This window comes from Cibotium barometz, chromosome 11, assembly GCF_041138505.1.
Source record: "Cibotium barometz isolate CiBa-2024 chromosome 11, ASM4113850v1, whole genome shotgun sequence".
In the NCBI taxonomy this organism is placed as follows: Eukaryota; Viridiplantae; Streptophyta; class Polypodiopsida; order Cyatheales; family Cibotiaceae; genus Cibotium; species Cibotium barometz.
Window position 1 is genome coordinate 57940111 of NC_141056.1, and position 12280 is coordinate 57952390.

Here is a 12280-nt window from a genome sequence, read left to right on the forward strand (position 1 = left end):
CAGGCCCTCGAAGGCCCGCCCACAGATGCGGCTCGACAGGCAGCCTCCGGGACACCTGCTGAGCCCACAGAGACCTCAGAAAGGCAGCCTGGACAGGGGTGCCGTCGAGGGAGACAGCCTCAGCAGCACGCCCAGAGACCGATGCAGCAGCAGCCACAGTCTCAGCATCACTGGGTTCCCGTGAGGAACAGCTTTGCTCCCCTACAGGACCAGGAGATGCCAGCACCCCCTCCTTCTCCCCCACCCCCCCTCCCGCCTCGCTTCCACCTTCGCCTCCTCCCGTCCCTGCTCCGGTTTTGGCAGCGGCTCCTTCTCCACCCCCTCCCCCCCCCCCCGCGCTCGCCTCAGCTCCCCGGGAGGCCCTGGCAGTTCCCTGGCGCTCACCTACAGTCCGGCGGACACTGAGCACCGACCTTGCTCGAGCACCGCAGAGGAGACTTACCATGCCGATTCGGGCTTCACGGCTATCCTCTATCCGCAGTCAGCTGAGTCGTCTCGACACTAGACAGCGCTCGGAGGCTTTTGATTATTCCTTCACACGGCTTTTTGGAGTGGAGGGCCCCCATGAGCCAGCACCCATCAGAGTTCATGCAGTGATATCTCCGGCCCGAGGGGAGGAGGCACTTGATTCAGCAGTGGCCTTCTCATTCCCTCTCTGTGGCCCTAGCGACCGGGAGTGGACTATGGATCTCGCTCTTAGCACTTTGAAGACTCAGGCAGTGAGTTTTCTCACCATGTGAGCGATCTGGAGGTGACACACGTGATAGGCCGACTATGGGAGTTGGCTCATTTTTTCTTTGATCCCGGGAGTGTGGATGCCTCCGGGATTCGACATCTGGTGGTTCGCATAGTGGCAGACTTAGCACGCGACCCTGGATATGTATGCATACACGAGGTTGCTTTGTCTGAGCGTGAGGCAGTCGCCATGGGACACAGCCACTGGCGCCTGGTCCGAGATTCTTGCAGCACACCGGGTGGGCCAGATTCGCAGCCGCTCGGATGGGGACTATTCTCCATCCAAGCCGCTTGCGAAGGCCCGCCGTACGACTGAGACAGCCTCCACCTCAGCAGGCCATCCATGAGGATCATCTCATGGAATGAGCAGGGCCTTGGCGACGCACACTATATACGTTATCGTGGTTGCTTGAGGCAAGAGCTTCAGAGATGCCTCGTTGGGGGCAGTATTGATATTTTGATGATGCAGGAGCACCATTTGGGTGAGAGCAGGATCCGGAGATACGGTTCGGTGATGCCTGGTAGATGGGAAACCTTTTGGTCTGCAGGGTTTGGCCCCTTGGGTGGACAGGGAGGAGTATGTATGGTCATTGCGGATGTATGGTGGCAGGCCATTGTGGATCGCGGGATCATTGTGCCTGGTAGAGCACAGTATGTCATTCTGAGGATGCATGATGAGCTCTTTGGCGTGCTCAATGTCTATGCGCCCAACCATGCTAGTGCCAGAGCAGAGTTCTGGACCCAGGTTACGGATGCATTGCCAGAGGCCGCACATTGGTGTATCGGGGGAGACTTCAACATGCTTGAGGACCCAGCCCATAGGGTGGGAGGCAGTCATGTTACAGTGCACGGCACGGAGCTTGCAGCTTGGGAGCGATTTTGCATGACACTGAGGATCACTGATGCATGGCAGCATGAGGCTTTCTCCCGCTCTCAGGACAGTCTTAGTTTCTCTCGGTCGGATCGCCTGCAGGGAGGGACTAATCTATCACAGATCGATCGCTTCTATGTGGGCGACAGGTTTGGGGAGCGAGGGGGCTCCGTTGGCATTCTCACTGGCACCTCTTTTTCAGACCATGCGCCAGTTATTTTGACACTTGAGGAGAGGACATGGGAGACCAGCTTGCAGTTGAGGATCCCAGAGAGGGTACTTACAGATCCTAGTCTCGCTGAGGACATTGAGAGGATATGGCATGATAGCCAGAGCTCTGACCAGGATGCAGCAGGCCAGTGTGCCCAGGGACTCATCCAGCTCAGCTCTTTTTTGCACGCTGCAGCCTTGACACGTGAGCGGGAGCGTCGGTTGAGACGTAGCCTTGCTTCGCTTCAGCGCCTTCAGGAGCAGCAGCCTACATGTGAGTGGGTGGCGTCCCAGCTGAGCCAGGCACGCCAGGAGGGTAGAGAGCCAGAGGAGCAGAGACATGAGTTCTACTATCGTCGCCAGGCCTCTCAGTGGACGCAGCTTGGTGATAGAGTGACTGGGTAGTTTTTTGAGATCACTGGATCTCGCCATGCTCGAGCAGGAGTCCGCCAGCTCAGGAGGCAGGACGGATCGGTAGCCACTGAGCCCGGGGAGATCAGAGCCATTGCCACTGAGTTCTATAGAGACCTGCTTTCAGCGGAGCCAGCCACCACTGAGGCTCGGGATGCTTGCAGACAGACTGTGTGGGTCCATGTGCAGAGGAGGGTCACAGATCGTATGCGTACAGTTCTGGGTGAGCCTCTTTCAGAGGTTAAGCTTGCTGAGGCGTTGAGGGTCCTTCCGCGCCATATTTGCCCTGGGGAGGACGGATTGACGCCTGCCTTTTTTATGCGCTACTGGGACCTTTTGGGGCCAGGCCTCCGCAGGGGCTTTCAGTATGTTTTGGACACTGGGGTGATGCCACAGAGCTTTTAAGAGGGCTTGATCTTTCTTATCCCCAAGGGGGAGGGAGTATCAGATGATATTCGGCATTGGAGACCTATTACGATCCTCAATACTGTCTACAAGGTCTTAGCAAAGGCCTTGAGTTTGAGGATCCAGCCCTTCCTGGGGGAGTTCATTCATGCTACCCAGACAGGATTCGTCAAGGAGCGTAGTATCCTTGACAACATTTTCACCTTCTGGGAGGCGACGGCCCGACCTAGATTTCTCGGTGAGGACCTGGTCGTGATGCTTCTCGATTTTGAGAAGGCATACGATCGAGTTGATTGGAGTTTCTTAGAGGGCACTATGCTTCGCCTGGGCTTTGAGCGAGTTTGGATTCGAGGAGTGGCGGCTCTATATTCCACAGCTTGTAGCCAGGTGCTGATGGCAGGAGGATGGGGGCTGAGTTTTGAGTTGACCAGATCAGTCCGTCAGGGGTGTCCTCTCGCCCCGTTTCTTTTTCTCTTCTTTGCTGAGGCTATGAGCATGTATCTGACAGCAGAGGAGGTTGGTTTGAGAGGACTCCAGCTCCCAGTCCGGGGGGAGGACCTGCTCGATGCTGAGTTTGCTGATGACACGGGTTTATTTTTGCATGGCCAGGAGGTCAATCTTCAGAGGGCAGAGCAGTCGCTTCAGGTTTTTAGTGCAGCTTCGGGAGCATTGATCAATTGGCGCAAGACAGTGGCCTTTTGGATCAGTGCCAGATTGGACTAGATTTGTCACCTGAGCAGCAGATTGCCCCGCTTCTTCTGAGCATTCGGAAGAAGCTTTTGTATTGGAGTACAGCTCGGCTATCCTTGGCTGGGAGGGTGGTGGTGGCAAATCAGGTGCTTTTAGCGACCATGTGGTACATCACGTCTTGCTGGATCTTCTCGAGCTCTTGCATCAGCCAGGTACAGAGGCTGATCAGGAACTTTCTTTGGTCTGGGCGGGATGGTCAACCAGCCCGGGCTAAGGTCGCTTGGGCAGTTATTACACTTCCGCTGGCCCAGGGGGGCTTGGGCATTATAGATCCAGTTGATCAGAGTAGAGCCTTATTGGGGAAGCTTATTGTTCGGGGGTTGCTTCCAGGCGCGATGAGCCTTGGAAAGAGCTGCTTTTGCAGCGGCTGCACGCTCGGGCCCCCCAGCAGGGGACTTGGGCACCAGAGATACGATGGATCTTCATAGAGATGAGGAGGATAGGCCTCAGTAGAGGATGGGAGGACAGATTTGCCTTGAGCATCCTGCGAGCTTGGGAGTTGCTGAGACCGGAACTCTCTCAGAGACCTCCTTCTTGTGATGAGGAGCAGCCCAGACAGCCACTCATCTGGAGCCCAGCGGTTCGCACAGAGCAGGGTCATATGCTGGGTTCTCGGCCTCGTCTAGCCTGGGGACCATTGGCGGCATTACAGGTACCATGCGAGAGCCTCCTTTTGGACCCAGGCCAAAGATAAGTCACGCGGGATTTCTTACAGATTGCATGCCCCCCATAGACGGACAGATGGTATTCGCAGGTTGTGTGGCCAGGATGGAGAAAATGTTTCCGACCCCCCCCCCCTCATGTGAGAGCCATCGCCACTAATTTTTTCTGATCCCTCCTCACAGGTGCCCCATTATCCCCACAGGTGATGGACACGCGCGAGAGGGTCTAGCTGCACACGAGAGAGGTGGTTCCCCCCGCTCTATGGTCCTTCTTGACTCCCTTCACACAGAAGACGAGCTGGCGGAGGCATTGACGGCTCTCCCTAGGAGAATATGTCCGAGGGCAGACAAGCTTCCAGTTTCTTTATTTCTTCGCCACTAGGATCTCATGGAAAGCAGCCTTCGGGCAGCCTTCAATGAGATTATGATCACAGGTGCCATGCAAGAGAGGCTTTTAGAGGGTTTGATACACTTGATTCCTAAGAAGGGTGGTGACAGATTGGAGATCCGGTAGTGGAGACCCATCACCCTTCCTGGGACCGCCTACAAGTTCTAGGCCAAGGCCATCAGCCCCAGAGACTTTAGCCTTTCCTCCCTGACTTGATCCATGACACTCAAACAGGTTTTGTTCAGGATCAGAGCATTTTGAACAACATCTTCACCTTTTGGGAGGCGATAGCTTCAGCCAGGATGCGACAGCAAGACCTTATAGTGCTCTTGCTAGACTTTGAGAAAGCTTATGATAGGGTTGATTGGAGCTTTCTAGAGGGCAGAATGCACCGGATGGGGTTCCCAATGGAGTGGATCCGTGGTGTTTCAAGACTTGTTAGCCTCTCACAGTCATATCCTCATTCAAGGAGCCCAAGGCAATAGATTCCCTCTTTCTCACTCAATCCGGCAGGGCTATCCATTGGCACCTTATCTTTTCCTATTCGTCGCCAAGGCCATGAGCAGCTTCCTCTCTGCTCAAGAGACGGGGCTCCACGGATTGCATCTCCCCCTCCGTACTCATAAGGAGCTACTACACTCAGAGTTTGCAGATGACACAGCAGCATACCTATCTGGAGATGTAGGGAATCTCCAGAGATTCGTTGAGGCAATGGAGATCTTTTGTCGTGCATCGAGAGCGCAGATCAACTGGCACAAGTTGTGTGGTTTTTGGGTAGGCTCTGCACCCACCCCGACTTGGCGCCCAGTTGAGGCTTTTCAATGGATCTCCAGGGACACTCGAGTCCACTATCTCGGATACCAGGTGGGCATCGATATCTCTCCAAACCAACAGCTGGCCCCTCTTCTTTTGAGCATTCGGAAGACGCTTTTATATTGGAGCTCTGCGAGACTCTCCTTAGCTAGTCGAGTGGCATTGGCGAACCACGTCCTAATTGCCACCATGTGGTACATTACTTCTTGTTGGGTCTTCTCCCGAGTATGCATTGGTCAAGTAAACGGTTGATCCGGAACAACTTGTGGGCCGGTAGTGATGGGAGGCCTACCCGGGCCAAGGTGGCCTGAAGAGTGATCATTCAGCCACGATATAGAGGGGGCCTAGGCATCATTGACCCTCAAAGCCGCGCCCTACTAGACAAGCTGATTGTTAGAGGACTCCTTTTCGGTGGTGAGCCTTGGAAGGACTTCCTCTTGGCCCAGATTTCAGCCCGTACCCCATGCCTAGGGGCCCCCTAGGTGCAGAGCACTACTAGATGGATCTTCATAGAGATGTGGGCTCACGGATTTAGCCCAGCTTTTGAGGACAAATTTGCAGCCAGCATATTCCGAGCTTGGGATCACCTTAGGCTGGCCCTTAGGCAGTTAGCTCCGGTAGCCTCAAGCGAGCATCTTCGGCAGCCCCTGATCTGGAACCCCTGATTTGTTTACCAACTGGCCATATGTTGGGGGCCCAACCTCATGTTTTATGGGGAGCATTGAGCATAGGACCTGCCAGGTCCCTTGGAGATTGGCTTGCACACAGGCAACTGCCCCTAGAGCCTCAGGAGAGAGGCTTGACAGGGATCTGAGGTAGAGATAGACTCAGCCTCGACATCGACTCTGCTATTCCCCAAGTGTGGCTGACTCCTATCTCAGACCCGACCCCCCATAGTGGCTAGGCGTGTTTACTAGGCATGATATTCTCTTGGCAGTCCATGGGACGGATGAGTGTTGTGGTTTGTTCACTTTTTCTATTGGTCCCCCTCGTCCTGGCATTGAAGTCTCCCACTAGTAAGACCCCTCCCAGTCTGAGGTACTGTGTAATCTCATCTGAGAGTGCACTATATGGTGGTGTAGCTCCTCCGGTCTCCTCCCTCTCCTCCACCTCCTCTCCATCCTCTATCTCCTCTGTATTCGTGGCATAATGTGATGTGTCTGGTGGAAAGTAACACACAGCAACAAACAGCCCATTATGTGGATGACTCAATCTTGGATGAGTATGGTAGAGCTCTTGGGGCAGCTACACATTCAGATATTCAGTGGGCTGGCTATGAGACTCTCCTCCCCACAGTGGTGGATTGGAAGAGGCGTAAAAGCCTCACGGAGAATCAGAGAGGGGTGCTTACGCAACATCTCAGGGGCTCTAGTCAGAGGATTGTGTAGATTGATGCTACCATACCCAACCACTAGATCACAAGGAAGAAGGGCTTCATCACTCGTGGTTTGGAGTTTTTCTGAGGGGCAGGGGTACCTCTATAGGTTATGCCCCCCCCCCCCCCCCCCCCCCCCCCCCCCCCCTTCGGGCGCCTGCGAGAGGGGAGGATGACACACTAGTCTTTTTCTCTGTACAAGATGGATGGTAATTGGGGAGATGTGACACGCAGAATATCACCGACGGCCCAGTGGTGCAACCTCTGAGAGTTGTTGGCAGAGCAGGGAAGCACTTTCAAATTGATCTCACCCTAGGAATGATCGCAGATGCGTAGAGCCTTTGGTTGTATGGAGCCCTATCAGGCATTTGCATTGGGACCATAGTTGCAAAAAAACGCGTTTCAAACTTTAGGCTACTCGTTTGAAACGTGCAAACGTTTCAAACGTTTGAAACGCGTTTTTTTGCTGGGCCAGTTTTTTTTTATGATAGAAAACGTACGATGCAGTATCTCCTGGCATTTCAGTTTTGAAAGTGACGCTTGAAAGAGACGTTTCCAGCCTTTGAAGTCTTCCAGGTTTGCTTGCACCCCTACCTACGCACCAGTCCTTCTCCCCCGGCCCCTACGCACCGTAGGTAACAGGTTTGTACTAACCCTAAATCCTGATTTTTTCTGATTTTGGACCAAATTTCAGATTTGAAATTTGGGCATTTTTTGCCAGGTTGCCTACATTGGTGCATGCACACCTTGCCTACGCACCAAGCCTACTCCTCCGGCCCCTACGCACCCTGCTTCTCAGGTTTTTAATAACCCTAAATGCTGATTTTTTCTGATTTTGGACCAAATTTCAGATTTGAAATTTGGGCATTTCTTGCCAGGTTGCCCAAATTTCTTCATTCATTCATCATGCCTCGGGCTAAGGATGCCATGTGGAACCACGTAACTCCTGTGAGCAGATATGGGGGTTCAGGCACAGAAAGGTGGAAATGCAATTTTTGTGCCAAAGTGTCAGGTGGGTCTATTATTAGGGTAAAGGCCCATTTTACAGGAGTAAGAGGGGAAGGCATTGGCCCTTGCAGTCAAGTACCAAGAGAGGTTGTAGCGTCTCTTCAGCAATGGAAGAGAGAACATGAAGCAGCAAAGGGAATTCAGCCTATTGATGATGATGTACAGGATACAGATTCTGTAGGTGATGTGTCCAAAAGAGCTAGGACAGAGGATGATTTGCAGAGTCAAGCAGGTGGGTCTAGCTCCATTCCTGTAGCCCACAGATCTTCATTGCCCACCGTGCCTTCTCTAAAGAGGGCAGGCATTAAAGCAGGCATACAAAAGCAAGCTGTCAAGGAGGCCACACGTGAATTGACAAAGTTGTTTATACAATGCGCTTTGTCATTTCACGTCGTGCGTACTCCTCGTTGGAAGAAGGCCATTAAAGCTATCAGCCGCATTGGGTATGAGTGGGAGGGTCCATCTTATGAGTCCCTTCGCAAAACCCACTTAAGGAAGGAGAAGAAGGCAGTGGAGCTTGAGATGGAGCCTTTGAAGGCAACCTGGCAGAAATATGGATGCACATTGCTTTGTGATGGCTGGACAGACATGAGAAAGAGAAATGTATATAACATTTTGGTGTCCTGTTGTAAGGGCACAATGTTTTTGCGTGCCATTGATGCCTCGGTTCCAGGTACAGTTGTTACTGGAGCATTCATATGGAGACATTTGCGTGAGGCAGTGCTAGAGATTGGCCCAGAGAACATAGTGCAGGTAGTTACAGATAATGGGTCAAATTGTGTATCTATGGGCAGGATGTTAGAGGATGAGTTTCCAAAGATAGTGTGGACTCCATGTGCATCACACAGCTTGGACCTCTTGATAGAGGATGTGGCCAAAATTGGGTGGATTGCCGACCTCTTTAGTACTTCTCGGAGCATGGTGAAGTTTGTCACCAAGAGGCCAAAGGTTTTAGCTATGTTTCGTGCACACAGTGATTTGGAGTTGTTGAAGCCCTCAAACACCAGGTTTGCTTACATGCTCATTGTGGTTGAGAGGCTTGTGCGGGTCCGTACAGGTTTACTCCGCACTGTTGTCTCTCAGGAGTGGATGGCATGGGATGATAGAGAGCATCCCAAGGCAGTAGCATTTGTGCGCGCGGTAATGCGAGACACTTGGTGGGCTGAGGCCCTTGCACTTGTCACGGCCACTCAGCCTATATATAGTGTGCTTCGCATTACGGACATGGAGGGCAGCACCCTTGGACTCTTATATGAGTTCATGGACCGCATTGGAGAGGCCCTAGATCGATGCACTATACTATCAGCTGAGAGGTATGTATCATTGTATGTCATTGTTGTTCTTTTAGTTGCCAGTGGCCACATTATACATTGATATTAATTCCATGCTTCCAAGTGTCGTTGAACAGGATCCAGGACATCAGGGAGGTGTGGAACCGTAGATGGGATTGGTTTCATAGGCCAATCCATGCGGTTGCCCATATACTACACCCACTATGGCGGAATGAGGAGCAGTTCAACAATGAGGAGCTAGAAGAGGGATGGCAGTCTTACATCCAGACCTGGACTGGAGGTGATGTTCAGCTCCTCAGGAAGTTAGAGGATGAGCTCCTAGTATTTCGGAATGGGAGTCATGCCTTTGGGAGAGCCACTGCAGTTTTGAGAGAGACTCAGCTTCAGCCAGTCTCTTGGTGGGAGAAATATGGCATCGGTACTCCAGTTCTGGTAAGTGCCCACTGACAAGTTACAACTTACATGTAATAAGTTTGCACTTTGAAGTAACAACTTAGTACTTACAACTTATATAAGTTGTTTCTTCTTATTATTTATAAAGTTTTCTGTTATCTTTTGACAGAAACGCCTTGCATTACGAGTCCTCTCACAGGATTGCAGCTCTGGTCCATGTGAGAGAAACTGGAGCACATGGGCCCTCTTCCATACAAAGAAGAGGAACAAATTGTCCACTGCTCAATTAGAACGGTTGGTGTATTGTCATTGCAACCTCCGTTTAATTGAGCAGCAAGGCAATCCCATTGAGCCGCGCCAAGTGAATGTCGACAAGATCGACATAGAGAAAGTGAAGGACGTACCAGAGATCCCTGCTGAGGAGCGCGACATCTATGCCATGCTATACGAGGAGATGATGGCACCAGCTACTATGACACGATCACGGGCACCGACATCAGCAGATCATGCATCTACGAGTGCTGAGGCTGAGGCTGAGGCTTCATCTTCTTACGACACAGACTCACATTCCTCAGAGGAGGATGATGCTGAGTAGTTACTAGTTACTACTAGTGACTCTTGACTCTTGACACTTGAGTCTAGAGTTGAGAGTCCAGACTCCAGACATTGGAGACCATTTGTTTTTTCAGAGTTTTTGTATTTGGTCTTTCGGTACAGACATCTGTATTTCAGATTTCAGATTTATCATTTGACACTATTCACTAGTGCTTAGTATGTTGCTTAGTATGTTGTAAGTTGTAACTTGTAACTTCAAACTGGTTATGCTATTAATAATTATATGGGTTTTTGCCATCTATGATCTAATTCCTGATTCCTGAAGACTGCCATGTATCATGTATGATGTATCATGATTCATGTTACATGTATGATCATTGTATGATGTAAATTGTAATCATGTATGATGTATTAAGAATCAGGATTCAGTATGAAATTTGAATCATGGATTCATCATTCATGATGTATCATGATTCATGTATATGAAAGTTGAATGTAGATTTTAGCATTAAACTGTACCAAACATAAATTTATGGACACCCCCCTAAAAAAAACCTGGAAAAAACACCTGAAAAAAAATTTGAAAAAAACTTTTAAAAAACTTTTGGAAATTTGTTTGAAACGTTTTTGAAACGTTTCAAACACGTTTCAAAAACGCGTTTCAAAAAACGTGTGGCAACTATGATTGGGACCATGGTGAGTGGGAGTGGAGGGATGCTACCAACCCGATGAAAAGCATGCCTTTCTTTAGTTATACTGTGCGGAACGACAAGCATCTTGTCCTAATACACATTCACAGAGTCCCTAATCTTAGACCTCATTGGCAAACTTATGGTATCACACCTGACATTCAGAGGACTATTTGGAGGAGGTGGTGGCATTCTTACAAGAGGACTCAGATATCCTCCTTTGTTTGGCTTTCTCTACTTGGTGGTCTTGCCATCAACCATTGCAGATCGGTCGTCATCAGTGTTAGCCCAACATGCCCAAGATCTGCAGGAGCTTCAGAGACACTCTACCATTGCTTATGGGAGTGCAAGGAAGCACATAGGATTTGGATTGTGATAGCACATCTCCTTGAAAGGATGAAGAAGGATGCTTACATTTCTTGCAAGGATGAGGAAGGATTTGGACTGTGATAGCACATCTCCTTGGAAGGATGAGGAAGCATGCTTACATTTCTTTTGGTGCCATCATTTGGTTGCCACAGTCGGGCACACAGCTCATGTATGAGGAAAACGACAGGGATCTGGTCATTATGATCAATCTGGGAGTTGCTCGCCACCATAATGCCATCTTCAGTACATTCCGAACTCGGGATACATACCACCTACTTGCTAGCACAACAGCCTCGCACAATTGGAAGGCTAGATGCACTAAGGCCATTGAGGGTACTTTGGTTTATGAGTCATAGTGCATTTGCACGATTTGTAGTGATACCATCCTCACTCTCATGGCCACTTGGGAAAAAATCAAGGGATCTTCTAGGACTGTGGAGAGAGCGCTAGCAAGTTTATGAAAGAGTGGGATTATGGCATCTTTTTCATTGCCACTCATATGGGACTTTGCTGGCAGCACAAGGCACCTGATTGGTTGAGATTTCCCCCTTGTTTGGTTTGAAATCTCCCTTTCGTATATTTTTCATACTTGATAGATGCCTTTTTCCCAAAAAAACATGGAGAGACCAGCAAGTACACATGATGGTATCATCTTCAACAAAAGGTACATCAAGTACTAATGTGATGACACATCCGTAGAGGAGAAGATGTTAGCGCAATGGCACGTACAGGGCTGTACAAACAGGCACACTGAAAAAGAATGCTGTACGGAAGTGTACGGAGAGCAACAAGAGTGATGCGCATTGCTACACAAAGTCGTGATGTAGCCAAATCACTCCTTTAATGTTGAAAAATCTTATGTATTCCATGTATAGCAAGCTTATCCATATTAAAATACAAGTCAATAGAAGCCAACAACTTTTTGACCTAAATCCATGATGTCTACCATATACAATAAATGAATGTGAAATCTAGCACTCCCTGGGCGCCCACTTACTAATTAGTCTTGTCAATTAAATGAATGTGAACATCTTTAAAATACGGGGTGCCCAAATAATAAAATGTCCAGCCTCCTTAATAAACTGACCACCCTCATTATGAAAGTGCGAATGCCCAACAAATACATATGTCCATAAGCCTTTGTTCGCATGTTTAATACCCTAAATGTCCATAGGGGCCCAGGGTGTGTTTCCCACGCGGACAAAGTCCCAAGTCCTAGCCCCTGGACACCACATGGTGTCCATCACTACTTGTACTGGATAATCCCCCATTCCCAAAGCTTGTATGGAAATTTTATGGAGCTTATGTCACACTTGCTGACATGATCTCCATCTTTTGAAAACAATGTCCTCAA

The 12280-nt window shown here is 50.0% G+C and overlaps 2 protein-coding genes across 4 annotated transcripts in view; one reads left to right on the forward strand and one right to left on the reverse strand.

The window, feature by feature from the left end:
* LOC147634382 (RNA pseudouridine synthase 4, mitochondrial-like) overlaps nt 1–12280 on the reverse strand; it is a 125721-nt gene that overhangs the window by 20041 nt on the left and 93400 nt on the right. The gene's annotated exons all lie outside the window — the stretch shown is intronic.
* LOC147634383 (uncharacterized) lies at nt 7527–10174 on the forward strand. Its single transcript, XM_086804603.1, has 3 exons — nt 7527–8941; nt 9037–9352; nt 9483–10174. Exons 1-3 carry the CDS (start codon nt 7527–7529, stop codon nt 9906–9908), a joined length of 2157 nt encoding a protein of 718 aa, XP_086660729.1. The 3' UTR covers nt 9909–10174.

Coding starts and splice junctions, on each gene's coding strand:
- LOC147634383 (XM_086804603.1), top strand. CDS start 7,527: ATGCCTCGGGCTAAGGATGCCATGTGGAACCACGTAACTCCTGTGAGC. Junction 8,942..9,036: donor ACTATACTATCAGCTGAGAG/GTATGTATCATT, acceptor GTCGTTGAACAG/GATCCAGGACATCAGGGAGG. Junction 9,353..9,482: donor GCATCGGTACTCCAGTTCTG/GTAAGTGCCCAC, acceptor ATCTTTTGACAG/AAACGCCTTGCATTACGAGT.